This window comes from Macrobrachium rosenbergii, chromosome 34 (assembly GCF_040412425.1).
Source record: "Macrobrachium rosenbergii isolate ZJJX-2024 chromosome 34, ASM4041242v1, whole genome shotgun sequence".
In the NCBI taxonomy this organism is placed as follows: domain Eukaryota; kingdom Metazoa; phylum Arthropoda; class Malacostraca; order Decapoda; family Palaemonidae; genus Macrobrachium; species Macrobrachium rosenbergii.
Window position 1 is genome coordinate 5,652,177 of NC_089774.1, and position 24,774 is coordinate 5,676,950.

At 36.1% G+C, this 24,774-nt stretch overlaps 1 protein-coding gene across 1 annotated transcript in view; it reads right to left on the bottom strand.

The window, feature by feature from the left end:
* LOC136856014 (uncharacterized) overlaps positions 1-24,774 on the bottom strand; it is a 201,699-nt gene that overhangs the window by 16,856 nt on the left and 160,069 nt on the right. The window contains exons 6-7 of the mRNA XM_067133566.1: positions 2,324-2,427; positions 1,935-2,079 (exon numbers count right to left, since the gene is read on the bottom strand). Of these exons, the coding sequence (XP_066989667.1) occupies positions 1,935-2,079; positions 2,324-2,427 (249 nt within the window). The remainder of the gene's footprint in view (positions 1-1,934; positions 2,080-2,323; positions 2,428-24,774) is intronic.

The following is a 24,774-nucleotide window of genomic DNA, read 5'->3' on the forward strand; positions in this document are numbered from 1 at the left end:
ATATATATATATATATATATATATATATATATATATATATATATATATATATATATGTATATAATGTATATATGTCTAAACACATATACACAAATAGTCTCTCTCTCTCTCTCTCTCTCTCTCTCTCTCTCTCTCTCTCTCTCTCTCTCTATATATATATATATATATATATATATATATATATATATATATATATATATATATATATATATATATATATATATATATATATATATATATATATATATATATATATATATATACATATATATATATATATACACATATACATACATATATATATACACATATATTACAGAGAGAGAGAGAGAGAGAGAGAGAGAGAGAGAGAGAGAGAGAGAGAGAGAGAGAGAGATACATAAATTATTCAGTAACTACAAAGGGGTATCGAATTGCCAATATATAATAATAATAAATAATACCAATAAGTCAAATCAGCAACTGATATTACAACAAACCAAATCATATAAATTCCCTTTCCTTCACTCTTCAATCTATTCGTCTCCCTCAACAGTGATAAATAATAAATAATAATAATAAATAATAATAATAAATATCCATATTCCATTCTTCAAATCATTCTTCTCCCTTTGCAAGTACCACTGGACTAATTAATGAGGGTAATAAGTTCTTTATTTCCAATTCCTTTTTTTTCACGCCTTTAATTGAACGAGTAATTGTTCTTTATTGATTCGTCCGTTGCAATTAGACGCCTCTCTCTCTCTCTCTCTCTCTCTCTCTCTCTCTCTCTCTCTCTCTCTCTCTCTCTCTCTCTCTCTCTCTCTCTCTCTCTCTCTCTCTCTCTCTCTCTCTCTCATTTTTTCATGACATATACTTTTGGGTATTTTGGATGCAGTATTCTCTCTCTCTCTCTCTCTCTCTCTCTCTCTCTCTCTCTCTCTCTCTCTCTCTCTCTCTCTCTCTCTTTATCGTTTCCTAATAAGCCAATATTCCTCCTCAACCCTATCCTTCAGAGAGAGAGAGAGAGAGAGAGAGAGAGTGAGAAACCAGCATTACAGTATGATAAATAACAATACTGCCTCGATGAGGTAACCCTCTTCACACACACACAGAGAGAGAGAGAGAGAGAGAGAGAGAGAGAAACATCACATCTACCATTTGAAGGAAAAAAGTCCCCACAATTATTCTTGATTCTCTCTCCGTACTCTGCTATTTCTCCTCACATTCTCCATCCCCTTGCTTTTCCCTCCTTCTCTTCGTTCCCTCTTTGAGGAGGACGCAAAAACATGCCCTAATTGATTCCTGATGAATCCTTTGAGGAGACAAAGGAGTTTTCTCTTATTGCAAAGGAAGAGTTTTTTCTCAGAAATGTCTGATACGCAAAGGTGTTTTGGCATAGATCGACATTCTCTTGATGTCGTGGTTGGAACAAAGGAATCTGGTGATATGGTTGATATCTGACCTCTCATTAGGTCATATGACCTCGTTTGGGCTCGTACGAGGGTCGGATGGCTTGTGGGGTGAGTGTGCTATCAGTACATGAGTGTGCTATCAGTCCCATCTTTGGTAATTTTCCTGGATTGTAGACAGACATTGAGAGAGAGAGAGAGAGAGAGAGAGAGAGAGAGAGAGAGAGAGAGAGAGAGAGAGTACATCTGATATTTGGGGAATATGTCCAGAACATTCCTTCCTCGGCCAGGTTCGAACTCAAACATCCCTTGACTTTGAGATCAGTATGCTACCACTATGTTTTATTGTGTACGGAGAGAGAGAGAGAGAGAGAGAGAGAGAGAGAGAGAGAGAGAGAGAGAGAGAGAGAGAGAGGAGAGATTCTTACCTAAATTATCAGATTATAGCACCCTGAACAATAAGGATCAATCCTCATCACCAAGAACTAACAAAACTCAAAGGACATGAAACTATCCTTCCAACACAAGTACTGGTATACTCACAATGCACAATAAGCTTGACAGTCCTCGTAATCGATTTGTGCGGGATTGAAGGGTTGTTCGCTATGCAGGCGAGCGTTGCTTCGTTCATGTTCTTGTTCACCTTCATCGTGAGGGCTGCCGTGCTTATGTTGCGGTCCGACGATACCTGCGGGTAAGAATTTGTTCTGTTAGCAGGGAGTTCACTGTATATATGTATATATATATATATGTATATATATATATATATATATATATATATATATATATATATATATATATATGTACTAATCATTTATAAGGGTAAACAACAGTGGGATTAGTAAACCTAAGCCCAGAGCCGAGAGAGAGAGAGAAACAAAATAAAAATGAATTGATGAAATTCTGCTGGTAGTATCTCCACCAGGTCAAACGGGCATGGTGAATCTTGACCGGTTTTCCCTGCAGGTTAGGTCACCAAAGTTCCGGCGGACACTATGATCCGCAGGTCCCAATATGCTGACGTCTAGAGGGGGAACTGGAGAATAATAATAATAATAATAATAATAATAATAATAATAATAATTTAATCATAACATTTTCACAACCAGTCACACCTACAACAACGCAACAACCACTGAAAATAAAATAAAAACTATTACCATCAATCAGAACGTCATGACAATCGGCTCAGCCGCCAGCCTTCTGTAAACAATACTGATCTGGAAATAAACACTAGATAAACATTGGATCTAAAACCACTCCAGAAGATTTTAGAACAGAGAGTGGTAATGGAGTATTCTAACAATTTGACACTCACAACCAGTCACACACACAAACAAAAGAAAATGGGTTCTTTGAAAATAATATTTTGTTGTTACATCAATCAGTTTGTTCTTTGTGATGGCTATAAACGCCAGAAAAATACGAGGGTAAACAAACTGATCTGGAAATAAACACTAGATAAACAATGGACCTACAACCACTCCAAAGGACTCAAGAGGATGGAGTATTCGAACACACACACACACACACACACACACACACGCAAAGGAATGAGGTTCTTAGAACTTGCTTTTTATCGTTAGAAGTAGTTTGTTACTTAGTTATGGCTATAAAAACGAAAGGCCCGAGAGCTTTTCGCAAACAGAATAAGTGATCTGGAACTAAACACTAGACCTACACCCACGACAGACGAATCGGATGGATTATTCGAACGCACACACATATACACACACATACGCACACATAAAGTATAAAGGGCGTTTCTTAGAACCTGCTATTTATTGTTAGAAGTAGTTTTTTGCTTTGTGTTGGCTATAAAAGCTAAAAAAACCGCGAACCTTTTGTAAACAGAATAACTGATCTGAAAGCCAACGCTAGACCTACAACCATTCCAAAAGAGTTTAGAGCAACGGATAATGGTAATGGGGTATTTTAATGCGCACACACATACACGTACACACACACAGACAAAGAAAAGGAGGTTCTTAGAGCCTGCTTTGTGTTGTTAGAAGTAGTTTGTTGCTTTGTGCTAGCTATCAAGGAGCCCCGTTGTTTGAAGAAGGTTGGCGCTCAGCCATTGGGAAGGAGCGTTTGGTTTCGTCTGATAAGTTTTCTTGCGTTGCATTTTGGAAGAGAGAGAGAGAGAGAGAGAGAGAGAGAGAGCTGAGAGAGCTGAATATGCAGGTGACTGGTGCAGTTTGTGAGTTCATAAGTGCTTCGCTAATCACCAACTTCCATCGTTAACCTTTGTAAATATCTCCTTGAAAACTGGTTAATGGAGAAGATTAATGAGTTGACCTGCAATAGCCTGTAATTTGAGATTACAGTCGTATTTATAGCTGTGTTCTGGCCTGTAAATAGTGGTTGTATCAATCTTAATTCTAGCTAGACTTGTACACAACGAGCACCTTGGATAAACATGTTAATTGACAGCTCATTAGTACCATTATGGTAGAACGAAAGGTTCCAAGTTCCACTTGCATCACTGTAACAGCTCTCTCATAATTGATACACAAATGGTTGAATTCTATTGGTTGAATATTCAATTACTAATATTTTAACTTTGTAAACTGTAAAAAGTGTAAAAAATGAGAAATTATATCCTTGTACTTCAGTAAAAATATTTTTTTCATTTTACTGATGCTTTGTGCTTTTGTAATTATTTGCGTCTCTTTATGTTGCAATATGAAAGTTTTACTGACGCTGTTGTTTACCAGAAATAGATATTTTTTGCAAATAAAATTGGAGGAAATGTGGAAATGAGTTTCTGTTGCAAGAGGAAAATAAGTTGAATATATACGTTTTCCATGGAATAGCTTGCTTCTCTCTCTCTCTCTCTCTCTCTCTCTCTCTCTCTCTCTCTCTCTCTCTCTCTCTCTCTCTCTCTCTCTATTCCCAACATATTGACTTTTACTCACTCATTTGATTTTCAGGTCTCATTATAACTCACTGCCCCTTCTACCACATTATCAAGGTTATAGTTTTATATCCAAAGTGTTATAAGACTACAATCCACCTCGTGTATCCAGGCTTGGGACAGGCTAGAGCCTGTAATACCCCAAACAAGATAATAATTTTATAATATTATTATAAGCCAAAACTATAGACAGCCATTTTTCCCATAGTTGACACAAACAAACATAAGAAAAATTATTAAAAAAATATCGAAAGTTAATTCCTAGCAGCAGGAAATTATATAAATTATATAAATGTAGATTTATAGACACACTGGGTCTGTCCAGGAAGTGGGTTGGCCCACTGTAACCCCGCCACCCCACCCAAAAAATCCATGAGAAGAAGGACCTATGAAGAGGAAATCAGAAGTTTGTGAGGTTGTGGACGAGAGAGAGAGAGAGAGAGAGAGAGAGAGAGAGAGAGAGAAAGAGAGGGAGAGGTATAATATTCTATAATAATAAAACCCGAGTGGATATTGTTTGTCCTCCCCCAGGTGACAGTAGGGGAGAATGACACAGCCACCCACCCCTGCAAACCGGTTTGTCCGCCCCAGGTGGGGGTGGGGTAGATAGGGGAATGGAGGGGTCGGGGAGACATCCACCATCCTCCTTCAAACCTGTTTGTCCGCCCCGGGTGGGGCGGGGTAGGGGAGACAGCAGCGCCGGGTTCCAGCTCGCGTAGCACAAGCCAGCAAGCTTGTAATAATAATAATAATAATAATAATAATAATAATAATATTTCATTATGTGCTCATTCACCCAAGAGAGAGAGAGAGAGAGAGAGAGAGAGAGAGAGAGAGAGAGAGATAGGTAATAATAATAATAATAATAATAATTCATAGTATGTTCATTCGCTCAAGAGAGAGAGAGAGAGAGAGAGAGAGAGAGAGAGAGAGAGAGGCATGTATACACATAATAATAATAATAATAATAATAATAATAATAATAATAATAATAATAATAATAATAATAATGCATTATACGTTCATTCACCTAAGTCACCTTTCTTAGTCAATATTATCAGTATCAGCTCCTCAATGTTCAAATTGGGATTCGAACGCAAGGTGCCACTTCCCTTTGGGAAAGGAGCGGTCATCTTTAATCACCGATCATGACCGTTCAGTGACGGGCCGTTTTTTGCGTCCGTCATTGACGGACAGGTAATTAGAGCTGTTTTTTTTTTGGTCACTAATGAATTTGAGAGACGTCTGGAAGACTGGGAATTGGGTTTAAATTCTCAATTCCGGTCATGTATGATTCCTTATAGAAGAGGTTCTCAAATCTGGTGACAAAGAATTTATGTAGTATCAAGGTGCGCACAACATGTCTTCAACATGTTGGTAACTTGTTGAACACACATCACAAACAGGTTAGATACAAGTCTGTGATTTAATGGTATTCTGGTTTATGTAGTATAGAATTGCATTTTAAAACTCTATCAAGTGTCAGGGTGCATACAACATGTCTTCAACATGTTGGTAACTTGTTGAACACACATCACAAACAGGTTAGATACAAGTCGATGACTTAACGGTATTCTAAAGCTCTAGTAAGTATTAGGGTGCGCCCAAACTGATGTACACCATGTCTCCAACATGTCTGCAACTTGCTGACCACATGTCACAAACAGGATGGATACAAATTCAACGACTTAATGGCATTCTAAAATTCTATTAAGTATTAGGTTGCATCCTAACTACACTAAAATATGTCTCCAACATGATGGCAACATATTGAGCACACATCCCAAACCGTTTGGATAAGTTCAACGACTTAATGGCATCTAAAACTCAAGTAAGTACCATGGTGCATTTATATTAAAGTAAAACATGTCTTCAACAAATCAGAAACTTATTGCTCACACATCAAAAACAGGTTGCTCAACGCTTATTATCAATTGCTTGTATTCAGCTGCTCTGAGCAATTGCCCGCTCTTTGCTCCTTTCAAGATCAAAGCCTTTTTTACTCCAGGGTCTGGTATCAGATGCTCCCCACTCGCTCGCTCGGTTGCTCCCACTTGCTCGCTCAATTGCTCCCACCTGCTCGCTCAATTGCTCTCACTTGCTCGCTCAGTTGCTCTCACTTGCTCGCTCTGTTGCTCTCACTTGCTCGCACTTGCTCCCTCGGTTGCTCTCACTTGCTCGCTCTGTTGCTCTCACTTGCTCGCTCAATTGCTCCCACTTGCTCGCTCAATTGCTCCCACTAACTCCCTGTATTACTCTTACTCCCACAATTGCTCCCACTACCATTCACTCAATTGCTCTCACTCACTCTCTGTTACTCCCACTCACTCACTCAATTGTTCCCCCTCACTCACTCTGCTACCCTCATTTACTCACTCGTTCTCTCTGTCGCTCCCAGTCACTCGCTCCATTGCTCGCATTCACTCACTCTCCCTTGTCCCCACTTCCAGTGTATTAAAACATCAAATTTACAATACATCAAATTTATCAATACATCACATCACGTACCACAACAGTTCAATGTCAGTAATAACCTGTTAATGGCTGAATAAATTGTCATTTGATCCAGCTGTCAGCTGAGAGAGAGAGAGAGAGAGAGAGAGAGAGAGAGAGAGAGAGAGAGAGAGAGTTTTTTAAGGGCGGCAAATGTATTGATAAATGAGTGTCATTATCATTGTATTGGAATATGGAATACGACGATGGCGGTTGATCTGTTCTGTTATAAATAAAGGTAATTTGAGATAGGTGGGGGGGAGGGGGAGTTTGTTTAACCGTAGCCTATTTTTGGAACTATATTTAGATATATATACATTACCCTTTTATTTTACCTCCATTCCCCCTTCCTTTCTACCGTCTTGTTACTTTATCTTGCTGTTCAACCCCTCCAACTCCCTCTTTTAAGTTATTTAAGCGCTTAATGGCGGTATGCGTCTAGGTACTTCACTTGACAGACTAAAATATAAAACTATTAATAGCTGTTTGTCTTTGTTTCTTTAAAACTACGCTCATATATAGATCCATTGCACTTGCAAAGTCGCAAATATAAATCATGATAACGTAACAACAGCAGAAGTGTAATTCATTACACAGAATACCTCTCAATTTATCGGTGATAATTGCAAAAAGCTGCAGAATTAATATGAAAGCTACGATAACTTTAAATGGCCGCTTAAAATGCTAATTCCTTTTTGCGTGAAAAATCTGAATAACAGTCATATAGAAAGTGATAACAGCTAAAATGCAATTCAGTACGCAAAATATAATTCAGTCTACAATAATGAAAGCAAAAGCCGATGAAATACGATGGAAAATGATCATAATTTCAAATAATCGGCTACAGAATTATCATGAAAACTACGGATAATTGTAAATTGCCGCCTAGCAAACTAGTTCCATTTGCTTACAAAATCGTGAATACCAGTCATAAGAAAGTAATAACCGCAAAAATACCATTCAATAAACAAATTACAGTTAAAATACATAAATAATAATCGCGAAAGCTCTAGAATTATCGTAAAAAACACGAATAATCCCAAATAATCATCTAGTAGCCGAGCGCGGCGGAGGAATACATTCCCGATTTCCCGGTCACCGAGGTATATTGGCCAGCCTTTCAGGAACTCCGCAATCGCCTTGTAGTTTTCGCTTCGTATTGTAGTGCTCGTTATAAATTCGCGTTCGCGTGCTATCGGAAACTTAAGAAGGATAATATGGCGTCGTATATACATTGATATCAAGTGGAAAAGACGCGGAATTACTGAAATATGCGAAGGAAATCTGGTCTTCCTTGGGGGTGCTTTGAGCAACGTGGCCTACGGTAAGTGAATCGCGATTTAAATTTTATATTTTTTTTCAATTTCAGAAACGTTGATGGGATTATTCAGACGTAAAAATCATATCATGCAATTAAAGAGTATACTGATTATATAAATTAAAGAGTATATTGACTTTGAGGGTACGATTATTCGTGTAAAGGAAAATTTGATATTGGAGTACTAATGCGCATGCGCAGATCGGCAATTGAACCAGAATTTAAATTTATAAACGTTATTTTTATCGCAGAAACGTCGCTTTGGTTATACAGAGTTAAAAAAACAATATATATAATTAATTAAACGTATTTTGACCTTGATCGTATGATTATTATATTCGTAATGATGAAACATTTGAATTGGGGTAATCTTGCGCATGCGCAGATCGAGCCTCCTTACTATGGCTGACCACAGGGTAATGGCCGTATATTTTATACCATTAAAAGCCTTTATATATGTTAAAAGGTCAATTTTGCTTTATAATATGTCAGGTAGGAAGCATCCTGACTTCCATGTTATTTTTAATTCGTTGAAAGGGAAATTTGACTTGGGATTACTGTCGTTAAAAGCCTTTTTATGGATAAAAATGGTAATTATTGTTGCTTTATATTACGTCAAATATGAAGTATTTATGAACGAGAAAGTTGTAACTGTCCTTGGGCGAAATACTCATCAGTAATTGATTGTGACATGCCATTATATATTGTATTAATTGTTAACACGAAGTTGTAAATTCGTTGAATAACTCATTATTATTAGATATATTTATTATACTTATTTTTATTATTATTATTATTATTATTACTATTATTCGCTTTGGCTAAATCATAAGCTATTTTGCTGTTGAAAAAGATATTTGGCAGTTGAATAAGCTATTTGGCTACTGAATAATCTGTTTCTCTTTTGAATAGGCTATTAGACTATTGAATAAGCTATTGGAAGTATTTAGTAAACTATTAGGCCATTGAATGAGCTATTTGGCTTTTGAATAAGCTGTTTAGCTGTTGAACAGTCTGTTAGGCTATTGATTAAGCTATTTAGTTATTGAAAAAGCTATTTGGCTGTTGAATGAGCTATATAAGTGTTGAATAAGCAACTTGCCCATTTAATTAGCTATTTGATCTCTGAATAAGCTATTTGGCTATTGAATAAGCTGTTTATTGAACAGGCTATTAGGCTATTGAATAAGGTATCGGAGGTATTTAATAAGCTATTTGGCTATTGAATGAGCCATGTGGCCATTGAATAAGCTGTTCAAGTATTGAACAGGCTATTAGGCTATTGGATAATCTCTTTAGATATTGAATAAGCTATTTGGCTATTGAATAAGCTGTTTAGCTGTTGAACAGGCTATTAAGCTATTGAATAAGCTCTTTAGGCATTGAATAAGCTGTTTGGCTATTGAAAAGGTGTTTAGCTATTGAACAGGCTATTGAATAATCTCTAGGTATTGAATAAGCTATGTAGGTATGAAGCTGTTTGGCATTTGAATAAGCTGTTTAGCTGTTGAACAGGCTATTAGGCCATTGAATAACTATTTAGCTATTGAACGGGTAGCTGTTTAGGTATTGAATAAGCTATTTGGCTATTAAATAAGCAAAATATTGCCTGTTTGGAATGAGGTTGCTATTTCCTTGCTTTTCTCCACTTGTGACCCACCACAGTCGACTAGCTATCAGTCTAAGGTAATTCACAGGCCTGAGTCTTTCTCTACCCCCATGGGATCGATCTTGGGACAGGTAGATAATGATATTTTTTGAAGTTCGAAAGTAATTCAGTGGAGAGAGAGAGAGAGGGCTATTTGAGAGGGCTCAGATATATATATATATATATATATATATATATATATATACCATTATATATATATATATATATATATATATATATATATATATATATATATATATTTATATATATATGTTTGAACACTTAAACCACCTCCACGTCCATTCAATTAATACAGATCATCGTACATCTGGTTTCCTTCGTTCAATCTTGCAGGGATTATCATACATAAACCGTTCAATTAATGTGGATCATCGTACGTCTGACACCCCTCATTCATTCTTATAGTAAACCAGGTCGATCTCCATTTCATTAGATGTAGATCATCGTACATCTGACACCTTTCATTCATGCTTATAGCAACTCTTAGAGTAAATATAAGTACGTAGTGGTCACTCGACTGTATTCGTATATATAAGTAAATATTTTATACATATAAATATTATATATAAAATCATTGATAAATTCTCAGTACTTACCATTTTCATTTGCACTTTATTATTTTAAATATTTTTTCCCATTTTCATATTTAAAAAAAAAACACAAACACCAAACAACAGTAATAAAACAACAGTAATTGTAAAATTATTAAAAATTATTAGAACAACAGCAATGTAATAGACTCAACCAGATTACCCATACTGACCTGACCCCATTCCGTCAGTGATCAAAGGATTTGACTCCCATTTTCGGCTAACAGCCCTGTCACGGGGGTGCATTAACTAGCTTTAGCAGATGAAACGGTGGACTAGCAACTAGTTACTGGCAGCTAGTCACTAGTTGCTGGCAACTGTTGGGTTTCAGCTTTAAATGGAAGTCATGTTATTTGTTCTGAGAGTTTTTGCTGACACTGAAGCATTGACTCTCTCTCTCTCTCTCTCTCTCTCTCTCTCTCTCTCTCTCTCTCTCTCTCTCTCTCTCTCTCCTTCCTTCCAGGAATCCTTCGAAGGATTTCCTGGAACGGTGCCTCAGTTAGTCAAGTGGGCCTGGGGAGTGTACCCTCTCTCTCTCTCTCTCTCTCTCTCTCTCTCTCTCTCTCTCTCTCTCTCTCTCTCTCTCTCTCTCACCTCGTACTCTGCTACGCCCTTTGGGCAATTAGACTGTTGGGGCATGAGTGAAGATATATAGCTATTACTGTTTCTTCTTCTTCTTCTTCTTCTTCTTCTTCTTCTTCTTCTTCTTCTTCTTCTTCTTCTTCTTCTTCTTCTTCTTCTTCTTTATTATTATTATTATTATTATTATTATTATTATTATTATTATTATGATGATGTCTTCTAAGAATGTTTGTCTGAGTAGGATTATATAATAATAATTATAATAATAATAATAATAATAATAATAATAATAATAATAATTAATGTTGACTCCAGCAAGTGATTCGTTTTTGGGAGGTTGTGGTCGGCGGAGGTTGTAACAACCTCACATTTTCTTGTTTTTGTTGTTATAAATTGTTCTGCTATCATTCTATTTTGTTGCATATTCCTTCCTTTAGTATATTTACATCTTCTCTCTCTCTCTCTCTCTCTCTCTCTCTCTCTCTCTCTCTCTCTCTCTCTCTCTCTCTCTCTCTCTCTCTCTCCATACCAGGCGCTACCAGGGAACACAGGAATGACAATTAATAGAGAGAGAGAGAGAGAGAGAGAGAGGAGAGAGCCAAACTATTACCTTCAAGCAAGCGAGAGAATATGCGAGCATTAACCTGACCCGCCCCCCAAAAAAGAAGCGAACTCAGTATAGCGCGAGAGAGAGAGAGAGAGAGAGAGAGAGAGAGAGAGAAAGCTCTTAAACTCTATTAAAACCATTCTAGATGTCGACGGGAATAGCACTAAGGCCATTCCGGAAAGTAAGAGTTTTAAAAAGGCCATTCCCACTGTCCATTTTGCGAGTGTTCATAAGCACTTTGTGAGTTGTACGTCCGTTTAGGCGTCGCGAGGAACTCTTTTATCAATTTTTTATTGACCTTGTTTACTCTTTCTGGTGTTTATTGAATGTTTTGTGACGCCAGGTTGATGGTATTGTGTCAGTGAATGTCTCGGGTCTTGATAATGTTTATGCAGGAAATAGTTGGTTTAGATAACTGACCATAGGTTTTGTGACGCCATATTTGTCCCAGAAAATTAATCTCTATGCTTTCAGATATTTATATTTATGTTGGTAAATAATTGGTTTCGATAACTGTGACCTTAGCTTCTGTGACGCCATGTTTCTCTTGGTAAATGAATAAATCTTTACATTCAGATAATTGAATAGCAAACCACTCATTTCCTTCATCTCTGACCATAGGTCTTGTAACGCCAATTTCACAGAATGTGACCAGTTGGTTTAAAGGGAATTCATTCTCTCTCTCTCTCTCTCTCTCTCTCTCTCTCTCTCTCTCTCTCTCTCTCTCTCTCTCTCTCTCTCTTTCTCACTATTCATTCTCTTTACCACCCCTTTTCTCTCCTATTCATTCTCTTTACCCCCTCTCTTCTCTCTCCCATTCATCCTGCTTCTCTCTCTCTTTTTACTTACTCTTCTCTCTCTCTCTCTCTCTCTCTAACCTCTCTCTCTCTCTCTCTCTCTCTCTCTCTCTCTCTCTCTCTTGCTAACAAAGTTCGAAGTGTGGGACCTCTAGATGAAACCGGCATTAGAACGAACACACATAGAATATAGAAAACGCCATTTGATGCGTATTCGAATTCTCTCGCTACAGTGTTCAAGTTTATTTAGGCATTTGAACAGCCATTCAAGAAGAGGAGAATTTTTTTTTTGTTTCGTTCGTGTTTTGCTTCGGAATTTCTTTCGGGTTTTGTACACGTTGAATGTTGGGCGGTTCAGGTGTGTATGTGTGTGTGTAGACTTGTGTGTGTGTGTGTGTGTGTTTAAGTGTATGTATGTATTTATATATTTTTATATACTGTATGTATGTGTGTATATAAAAAATATATTATATATAGGCTATATATACATATACATACTGTATGTACATATATATGTATACATTAATGTATATATATACACATATACGTATATACTTATATATTTTTACATTATATATATGTGTATATATATAATATATTTATATATGAATAATTATGTATGTATACTATATATATATGTATATATATTATATACAAATGTTTATCCAAAATATATATAAATTCATATCAATTTCCGGTCCTTAGACAAAGCCATCTCTCGGAGATTGTGTTTACCCAAGGCCAGTTCAAACACTTAATTCCCTGATAAAACAGTTATTTTTTTTTATCTGAAACGTTTTTATTTTTTTTCTTGAAAGTTTTGAAAGGTCGGTGCTTGAAAGAATACTTTTGGGGCTCAAGGTAGCGAAGGAACTAAGAAAGGAACTTGATGTTTGAGAATGTTTTATCGTAATGAGATAAGAAGGAAGAAATTTCATCTTAACTGGAAAGTGAAGTTAGATTTGGGAGAGAGAGAGAGAGAGAGAGAGAGAGAGAGAGAGAGAGAGAGAGATAAATAAAGCTTTTTAGAGAGTTCAAAGAGAAAGAGAGAGAAAGCTGCACTTTTAAATAAAGAAGCTTTTTTAGGAGAGTTCAAATTTTGTTAAGAAAGATGAGGTACAGTCACTTTTAAATATCGATTGACAAACAGTTGTATTTTGAGTGATATTAAGCAAAGTCTCTCTCTCTCTCTCTCTCTCTCTCTCTCTCTCAGCAAGCACATGTACCATCAAATGTATCATGTTGCGCCATGTTCCTTTTTCTCTTAAGTCAATAACAGGATGAACAAACATTTTCCCGAACTTCAAGGAAAAGGAATCAATCGGAATGTTTACACTCATAGATAAGATAAGATCTCTCTCTCTCTCTCTCTCTCTCTCTCTCTCTCTCTCTCTCTCTCTCTCTCTCTCTCTCTCTCTCTCTATGCAGTCTCCTAGGAATGGTTGCTCAGGGGAGAGAGAGAGAGAGATTTTATCCCGTGGGTGTACGTAGGATATTCGAGACAGGAATGGAATTAGATGGAATTTTTGTTATTATTATTATTATTATTATTATTGGTACTGCCTTTAAAGTATTCAAATTCCTCTGTATACTTCTTGCATAATTATTATTATTATTATTATTATTATTATTATTATTATTATTATTGGCACTCTTTAAAAATCTTCAAATATAAATATTTACCATTATTACTGCTACTATTAAATATTACTTACAGTCTTTAATAAAAAAACAAATTTAAGGCTATTTAATTTCATTTTAATTAACTTCAAAAGGTAGCCATAACCATAATCAAAGCGTAATAACTTTTCTACTTTACATCAATTTAAGTAGAAAAGGATCTAAGTCTCCAAAATGATTTACTTAAACAGTCCTTGACAAACCAAATATGTCTGGAGAGATTTGGCAACTGGCTACCATAATGTCTATTTTATCTTCTTTTGTAGTTCTCTGCTTATATAAATATTCTTGTATAGAAAGCTTATATTTATAAAGACACCCTTCTCCAACCACGGAATCGATCAGATGACCTTAATTAGCAACTAAATGGCGCATCAATTCATTTCTCAAGTTTCAGTCCCAATTCCTCTCGTAAAATCCTTCGAGTTTCCAGGAAGTCTTTGAGACGCTAATAGCAAGAATAACTCATCTTTCTTACCAGTTAAACTCATACCTTTATATTGGATTGCCCGATGGTTCCCCAGGTCCGGCATGATCGAAGGGCAATTGGTTACCGATTTAATATGGTCTAATTAAAACTTTGGCAATCGGGGAACAACATCCGCCATTTTGACCCCGAGTTTTTCTTTTTGGGGGATGAGAATCTGCGGTGGTCTGGGGAGGTTCCTTGATGGGTCGTCCTCTTGATTAGAAGGTATTTATTTTTTTTATACTATTTTTGGGTCGTGGTGCTTCAGTTATGGGCTATGTGGTGCTTCAGTAATTCTCGTATGTTGTGCTTCAGTGATGCTCTTGTGTGGTGTTTCAGTAATGCTGTGTGTTGTTCTTCAGTAATACTCTATGTTGTCTTTCAGTCATGCTCTATGTGGTGCTTCAGTCATGCTCTATGTGGTGCTTCAGTCATGTCCCTTGTGGTGCTTCAGTCATGCTCTATGTGGTGCTACAGTAGTTCCCCATGTGGTGCTTCAGTCATGCTGTATGTTGTGCTTCAGTAATGCTGTGTTGGACATTAGTAATCCCCCATGTGGTGCTTCAGTCATGCTCCATGTGGTGCTTCAGTCATACCCCATGTGGTCCTTCAGTCATACCCCATGCAGTGCTTCAGTCATGCCCCCATGCGGTGCTTCAGTAGTGCGAGCTCATAAACCAGCAAAAAAATAAATAAATAAATAAGCAAACAGGTCCTGCAGTCTTCGGTAATTGCATCAAAACATCTGACGGGGCGAGATGGACTGTGTAGTTCAATCTATGGAGGCACATGGAGCAGCTACCTTTCTCCCACTCTGCGTGATTGCTTGCACTCTCTCTCTCTCTCTCTCTCTCTCTCTCTCTCTCTCTCTCTCTCTCTCTCCTTAGATAAATCATTGTACATAATCTCATTTCAGTAAGATTGGTTTTCACTTGAATAAAGATATAGAAGTAGAAAGCTTTCAAAATTGTCTATAAAATTTTCGAAACGAGTGGTCCCCCTTGTTCCTCTTTTCATTTCGGGAGAGGAACATTTTTTTTTTTTGGAGAGCTGAAAAAAATTGTCATGATATTTTTTAGTGTTTTTTTGTACTCCTTCTCCTAATTACCATGAAGGTGCTTAGTCACTGACCATTTTGTCTCTCTGTCTGTATGTATGTATATATGTATGTATGTATGTCTAGTCAAAATATTCGTGTACTCTATAAGTTGATCTTTTTATTTAAAGCTCCATAACTATTTTTTTTTAAACCAGATGAGATAAAGCTGTCGTATTTAGCATGCATACTTTACTAGTGAAGCTAATATGTAAGGTCAGGTCAGAGTTCAAGGTCATGCTCAGTGGACGAAGGTTAATTATAAATTTGCAGTTGAGGGACCAATCACCAGTTTATGTCACTAATAATTCATGTGTGATTTTCTCCAGAGAAACGGGGGTATTCATTTTAGGATTTTATAGTAATTAAACATGAAAAACTTATTCATTAATAAAACATTAAACATATGGCCTGGGGCCTTAATTAGAGAGGTATCTTGGCTACCTGGTAATTAATTCTTAATCTTTCAAATTTTTTCCCAATAATTTTTATATTTTAGTTTTATTAAAGTTTTTTTTTCGTGATTTATAACCAAATATGTTTAACTTCACATTTTAGGCTTGGCCAAGTGTATTGATTGATAGATGGATTAAAGGATTATTTGGCGTTACAAATGATAGGATCACAGGTGCTATCTCTAAATGGGCAGTAGCTAAGCCTCGTAAAAATGAGTTAAGTGGCAGGAATTAGGGAAAACAAAAGAAAGAAGTGATTGCCATATTCGATTTACTAAAAAATAGTCAGATGTCTTCATTCCCCTTTATATTTCTGGATTAAATTTGGGAGTTCTACTATAGGTCCTCTTTTTGTCCATCAAAGGGACCCATATATTTTTGAGTTATTTGATTTCTCTCTTTTTCTGTCGTAACTTTTGAATACATATTGTCCCTTTTTGGCAAAGTGTCGAATATGAATTTTTTCAGTTTTTTGAGCTGTCTGCATCGACGGTGATTTAATCACTGACTTCTTGTTTCAGCAAAGTATCTGGTCTCTCTCTCTCTCTCTCTCTCTCTCTCTCTCTCTCTCTCTCTCTCTCTCTCTCTCTCTCTCTCTCTCTCTCTCTCTTCCAGGACGTATGGTGAGAGGGAGACACTTGATGATTAGCTGAAATAGGAAGTCAGAGGTTAAATCACAGTCGATGCAGATAACTCAAAAAATTGAAAAAAATTCATATTCGACACTTTGCAACAAAAGGGGTTCGTTATGTCTTCAAAGGTGATTAAAAAACTGGAAAAATCGACACTTTGCTATAAAAGAGAGGTCGATATGTCTTTAAAAGTGATGAAAAAACGGGAAATTCGACACTGCCACAAAAGGGTGTCGATATATCTTCGAAAGTGATTAAGAAACAGGAAAAATCAACACTGCCAAAAAATAGGTCGATATATCTTCAAAAGTGATTAAAAACAGAAAAATTCGACACTGCCAAAAAATAGGTCGATATGTCTGATTCAGATGATACTTTTGCCCTCAGTGCCAAGATTGTGCAATTGCTGAAGATTCACTTGATACCCTATACCCTACGATATTTACCTAGAGTATTTGAATACCCAAGACCTGATTGCTTGTTCAGAAGTTTATCTTAGGAGATATCTGGTACATTGCTTCCAGTTGCTTCCAGGAAGATTCGTTTTCAAAAGTCCTTTCATATATTACTTCCAGGAATCATATTGTGGAGTTTATTCATTCCGAGAAAATTCAATCTGGCGATGATGTTTTTTCCCATGATGCTTTGTAGATAATTATTTCAGGTCTCGTTGGTACCCATTGAATCCTAAATGGTCCAGAAAGTTATATAATATATATATATATATATATATATATATATATATATATATATATATATATATATATATATATATATATATATATATATATATATATAATCCTGACAAAATATATTACGTAAACCCCACCAAACCAACGTAATTTAAATGGAAATACGCTTGAATAAATACATAAACATGCAATGAGTGAAATTCCATATTTAAACAGAGACCTCATCGTTATATTCCATTGCCAAAAAAATAAATAAATAAAAAATCCAAAAAAATAAATACATAAAAAATGTTGTATAAACATTAACCTGTTGAAACTGCATGTTTGCTGTTTGCGTATTTGAAACCTGCTCGTTGGTGTTTATTTTTTTATTTTATTTTACTTTCCAGTAGAAAAATGAATAGGTTTTTTTCGTGGTTTGAAAGAGAGAGCTTGTTTTTTTTTATTTTTTATTTTTTATTTTTATTTGTTTTCCGTAAAACCAATAACGTGGCGAATAAAATAATTTTGAGACATATTTTTTTAATGGTTTTCATTTTTTCTTCAAAATTGAAAACTTTTGAGCCCAGGAATAAAATTACCGAACAAAATAATTTTGAAATATACATATATTTTTAACGTTTTTCTTATTTTTCTTCAAAAATGAAAACTTTTTAGCCCCAGAAATAAAATTATTGTCGAACAAAATAATTTTCAAACATATATTTTTAAACGTTTTTCATACTTTCAAAATTGAAAACTTTTTAGCCCCTATTTTTTGAGAACAGACTCATTCATATACTCAGTACATTGGCTCTATGGCCTCAATTTAACCCATTCCCACATCATGCCAAAAATTAAAGTTACTTTTTTTGTAAACTAAGAAAATAATTTTAAAATTCTGAATTTTTTTAAATGCTAGGTAAATTTTTATCATCCCCAGTTGTTTATTCTAAAACCATACTTAATTGTTTTCCATCCCAGAGATAAATTCCCAGTGATAAATTATTGCACTGCAGTAATATTCGAATTTGCTGCAACAAAGTAGTCCATAATATATATATATATATGTATATATATATATATTATATATATATATATATATATATATATATATATATATATATATATATATATATATATATATATATATATATATATATATATAAAATTTTATAGTATTGAGAGAAGACATTGATATATGATAGGTTTTTATATATATTTTTATTATGTGCATATATTTTATATATATGTATATATAGATTATATATATGTATGATTATACATTTATATGTATAATGTATATACACACACCCACACACACATATATATATATGTATAATGTATACATACGTATCCATTATTTCAATGGTTACAGTGATATGTAAAAAAAAAGTAAATAATTTAATAAAAAAAAAAAATAATCAAAACCATTCAAGACCAAATCAATATCTTAAAAACCAATCAAAACACCAAAACACATAATTAAACCCAAAAACACAAACCACAAATTAAAAAAGAAATATATAACTCAAACGAGATTTACGACCGAGTGAGCCCAAACTCACCCGTTCGTCAGAATGTAAACAACACTGATTTAATTAAGTTCCTAGACAGCGTTCGCGATGCTAAATTCTGAGTTCCTTTGAGATACGTTCAGATTTCGGAGTCTCTGCGGGGACTGGGTGCTTTGCTCCTTCCCAGGAGAGAGAGAGAGAGAGAGAGAGATTTGCGGGGGCGGGAAAGAGAGAGAGAGAGAGAGAAGGGATAGAAAAGCTTAAGTGGAATTAAATGTCTGCAAGGAATGAGAGAGAGAGAATCAACATAAAGTGAGATAGATAGACAGATAGAAGGAGTACAATATAAAATTGGGAGAGAGAAAGAGAGAGAGAGAGAAATATCTGCAGGGGAGAGAGGGAGAGAAAAGGAAAGGAAAGCTTAAATAGGATCAAACGTCTGCAAGGAATGAGAGAGAGAGAGACAGAGATTCACAAATATCCTGCCATTTGATATTAAGACAAAACTGATCAAAAGCAACAGAGATTACCTCTCTCTCTCTCTCTCTCTCTCTCTCTCTCTCTCTCTCTCTCTCTCTCTCTCTCTCTCTCTCTCTCTCTCTCTCTGGCTAAAACCTAACCCCGTCATAAAAGGAACACCCCCACCCCCCCGGCCTGCATTGACACCACTTACTGTATTAGGTCACATGTCAAAGAGAGGCGATGGATGAAGCGTGAACTTCTTCCGAGCCTTGACCCAATATCTTCCACCTGACTCTCTCTCTCTGGCGCCTGGCTGAGTGCTTCAGGTCATGTCGTGGTCTTTGGTGCTCGCTCGCTCGCTCTCAAAAGACACGTCTGTGTTTGGTCTCTTTTCTGTGTTTGGTTTTGTCTGTATACAGGCAGTTTCTACGGGGGTACCTGTTTCGTATACTCTCTCTCTCTCTCTCTCTCTCTCTCTCTCTCTCTCTCTCTCTCTCTCTCTCTCTCTCTCTCTCTCCTAGCAGACATTTTATTCCCTTTAACCTTGCTTAATGGGGTAATAACCATTACCATTTATCAGCGCATGCTCATTAGACTCCGGAGACTGTAAACAGACCTCGTAAGCTCCGAAAGTGACACTGGGTCACATCGAGACCTGAGAGGCAAAGATTATCTCACGGTAGGTATATCACGTGACATCCACAAACCTTCGTCTGAAAAGACATCACATATATTACTTTCAAGAATATTTTTTTTTTTTTTTGGCTTTCAGAAATATTTTTCATATTTTTTTTTTCGATCCCCGGTGCTTCCGAGAACACTCAATCACGCGATGGGATGCGTCGTGCTTTTAAGATATTCTTCGGCAGGGAGTTCGAAGTTGTGTTTACATGAGAGGAAAGGGAAGTCGTGCTTTTAAGATATTCTTCGGAAGGAAATTCGAACTTGTGTTAATATGGGAGGAAGGAAGTTTTAGTTTGTTTTTTTAAAGATGTTGGTTGAAATTTGAGTTATAAAATTAAACAATTAGGAGAGTATATCCCCCTTCTGATTATTCAAAGTACTTTTAGCTGGGAGATTATAGCCACATTTATTTTTTCATGCGTTGAGAATAAGGTTTAACTTTAAGATAAAATAAATAGACAATCTTTCATACGAAAACCTCAATTAGCCACAGCATTTGATGATAAGAAAGCTTATTTATAGAAGAATCACGAATTTATTTTCCTCATTTTGTTATATTAGCAAGACACAAAATCAATTCCGTATGAAACAAAATATTCTCCAACTATACCGTGGGCCACCTGTTGAAATATTTTGAAAGTTTTGTATGGCCCACCTGTTATGAAGTTTTGAATTTTCAAAAATCTGCTGCACCTGGTAAAAGGGTTTTGAATTTTCTCTGTAATTTGCTCCAACTGTAAAAAGGTTTTGAATTTTTATTCTGCTTCGCTTGTTGAAAGATTGTGAATGTTAATTTTCCATTCCATAAAAATATAGGAACGTAATCTGGTCCGTCTGCATAAAGATTCGGGATTTATTAAACTGGTCCCACTTTTAAAATTTTAAGTTACCTTGTTTGCCTGAAATTATTTAAAATCTGATCTGGTCAGTATATTAATAGATTCACGATTTATACGTCAGGTCCACCTATTAAAACTAAACTTTAATCCGGTCCAGCCCTTAAAAAACCCGATTTTTAAATACCTTTTCTACCTATTGAGAAATTATTTAAAGTTCCATCTGGTCAGAATATAATATATTCATGATTTATATGCTAGGTTCACCTGTTAAAAACTGAACTTTAATCAGGCCCAGCCCTTAAAAAAACATGATTTTTAAAAATATTTTAGTCTGTTCAGCCTGTTATCAGACATTGATTTTTTTGGTAGCAGATTCATGATTTATTTGTTAAGTGAAATCTTCAAAAACTAATCTTTAATCAGGTCTAGCCTTCAAAGGAACCTGATTTATAAAGACTCTTTCAGTCTGTTCAGCCTGTTATTAGATATGATGATTTTTAAGAATCTAGATTCTAGTCCACCTGTTGAATCATAGTAATCTCCCTGTCCCATCTGCAAAGACCTCTGACAAAGACCTTTGACCTTTGTCAAAGGCCTCTGACAAGGACCATTGTCAAAGGCCTTTGACAAAGACCTTTGGCAAAGGCCTTTGGCAAAGACCTTTGACAAATACCTTTGACAAAGGCCTCTGACAAAGGTCCCTCTCGTGATTACTGAGGACCTTTCAACATTGTATCTTCCTCTCTGCCTAAGGGCCAAGCCCTCTCGACTGCCTGAGCTGAAGGAGGAGGAGGAGGAGGAAGAGGAGAGGAAAGCAGAATAAAGCAGGAAAAGTAGCAGAAATCTAAAAAAGTAGCAGGGACAGTTTATTTAGCAGTAGCTATAGGGTCAGTCGAAGCAGTTCTGAGAGGCAGTATCTCAAACGTATAGGTTGTAGGAAATATTGAAAAGTAGAATTAAATACCAGATAAAGCAGGTATATATAGATATAGTAGTATATATAGGAGAATTAGCAGATACAGTAGAATTAGCGGATGTAGTAGAATCAGCGTATATAGTAGAATTAGAAGTAGATATAGTAGAATTAGCAGTAGCGGTAAAAACAGAAATAAATTAAAAGTGCCAGAGGTTTAAATATAGGCAGAAAAGAAGTAGGAGATTCTGGCGTTGTAGAAATGAAGGTTGTATGAATGCCATCAATGACTGAGTATTGATAGAAATAGCAGTAGGAATGATTGTTTTGATTATATGGAAAGTAGTAGCAGTAGAGAAACAGAAGTAGCACCAAGAGAAGATAAGTAGCAATAGACCTGAGATTATGAATGGAAATAGAGACAAGTAGCATTTGGAGTAGCTGAAACAAAAGACAGCAGCAAGAGAAACAATTCACATTGTATCCTAATAATTTATTGATATTTTTATCTGTTTATTTGTTAATTTATTCATTTATCTTTTTCCCTTTTCTGAGAAGTGGTCTCTTTCAGTGTTTCCTAATTACCTTTTGTAACTTCTTTTAAACGAACACTGTAATATTCTTTAGAAGTTTGAATTTCAATTCAGTGGCCCCTTTTGTGGTGGGCTTGTTCCATATGAATAGGGTTCATCTTCTTCTTAATAATAATAATAATAATAATAATAATAATAATAATAATAATAATAATAATAATAATAATATCAACAACCAATTTTGAATTTCAAGTCAGTGGTCTCTTTTGTAGGCTTGTTCCATATGAATAGGGCGTATCTTCTTCTTCTTCTTAATAATATAATAATAACAATAATAATAATAATAATAATAATAAGCACTATTTTCCTCCTCTTCATTCAATGGTCTTAATTAAAAGTCATTCGTTTGGGGAGCAGCGCTCATTAGCCAAAGGCCACACCTCTTCTTCGAAATGGCGGCTCCGTGAAGAGAGAGAGAGAGAGAGAGAGAGAGAGAGAGAGAGAGAGAGCCAGCTTCTTTTCTGCTCTCTGGCAAAGTGGATGAAGGCCATTACAGACTCTTTATCTCTTTAAATTTTCCTTTATGAAATGAAGTCAGTTGCCTTTGTTGTGTTTGATACCCCTGATTATTCTCGCTCCAGCTAATGAGTGAGGTTATTAGTGTCCTTTTTCTTTTAGAGGTTTTTTTGTTGTTTTTCTTGAAACAAGGGCTAAAAAAAGCTAAGCCAAGAAAAATCTCTGCAGAGTTTTCTTGCTTCCAGAAAGAGTCTGGTCTGTTGTTTGTGCCATCATGAGTAGAAACTCCCCATTTCTGAGGATTGAATAGCTGTTGATTGTATTCATCTTCATTAGATGTTGTTTTTAAAAACAAAAATATAAAAAAACATCAAAAAACATCATTAGATATTATTTAAGAAAAAAATAAACTAAGCAAAAATTTACAGAGATTTGTTGCTTTCAGAAACCGTCTGGTCTATTGGCGTTGGCAGGTGTTGTTTGAGCCACAGGGGGTTAGTGCCGTCAGTGCGCCTCACAGGGTGCACTGTAGGCATTACCAAAGGTTCTTTGCAGCGTCCCTTCGGCCCCTAATTGCATCCCCTCTCATCCCTTTTACTGCACCTCCATTCATATTTCTTCATTCTTGCTATACACCCTCTCTAACAGTTGATTCATAGTGCAACTGCTTTGAGTGTTTTCCTCCTGTTACACCTTTCAAACCATTTACTCTCAATTTTCCTTCCAGCGCTGAATGACCTCATAGGTCCCAGAGCTTGGCCTTTGGCCTAACTCTGTATTCCATGATCAGAGCAGAAATTCTCCATTTCTTGGGACTGAATGTCTCTTAATTCTATTCAGGCAGAAATTCTCCATTTCTTGGGACTGAATGTCTCTTATTTCTATTCATTACCACCAGATACTGTTTTCACTAACAAAGACAACACAAACAGTAAAGGCATAAGCGTTTGTTGGCTGCAAATCTCCGCCAAGGCTGGAAGTCCACACCCCTTCCCCAGAGGAGGGTCACCTCTGGTAAATTTTCGTACAAAGTCAACAAAATTTTGTTTGCGTCACCAGCCAAATAAACAAACGGAAATAAACAATGAAATCTGATTGGATTAACATTGATGTAAACAAAGTGGGGTGGAGAGAGAGAGAGAGAGAGAGAGAGAGAGAGAGAGAGAGAGAGATCTTGAAATCTGAACTTCTACAGAACACGAAAAACTCACACGAGGACTTGCTTCAGAATCACTGAAATCTGTTGCAAGCTGCAACGGACCCCAATATCTCCTGTACGTAAGAAACTGCTCTCATCATCTTATCTCTAATTACTCTCTCTTATTTTGCTCTCTTTTGCTCTCTCTTTTGATGGATAAGTACCCTCTTTGTTCTCTTAATTCTCGCAAGGATAATCATTCCTCGTCTGCCTGGTGGAGCACGCTTCAGAACACGTCACAACACTTCAGAACACTTCAGTGCACTTCGCCAAGCATCGCAGAAGTGACTGCTGTGTTGCTTTCGTTACTAAAGACTGTTTCTTTGTTACTGTTCCTTTTTTTTTTTTTATAAGTACAATTGCTTAACAATACCGGGAGTGAGTTTGTTTGACAGATTTACTTTTTAGTCTTCTGTAAAAGAAAGCTATTGTTCCGGCTTTGTCCGTTCGCCCTTTTTTCTGTCCGCCCTCAGATCTTCAAAACTACTGAGGCTAGAGGGCTGCAAATTGGTATGTTGATCATCCACCCTCCAATCATCAAACACACCAAATTGCAGCCCTCTAGCCTCAGTAGTTTTTTATTTTATTTAAGGTTAAATTTAGCCATAATGATGTGTCTGGCAACGATATAGGATAGGCCACCACCACCGGGCCGTGGTTAAAGTTTCGTGAGCTGCGGCTCATTCAGCATTGTACCTAGACCACCGAAAGATGGATCTATTTTCGTTGGCGCTGATCATAC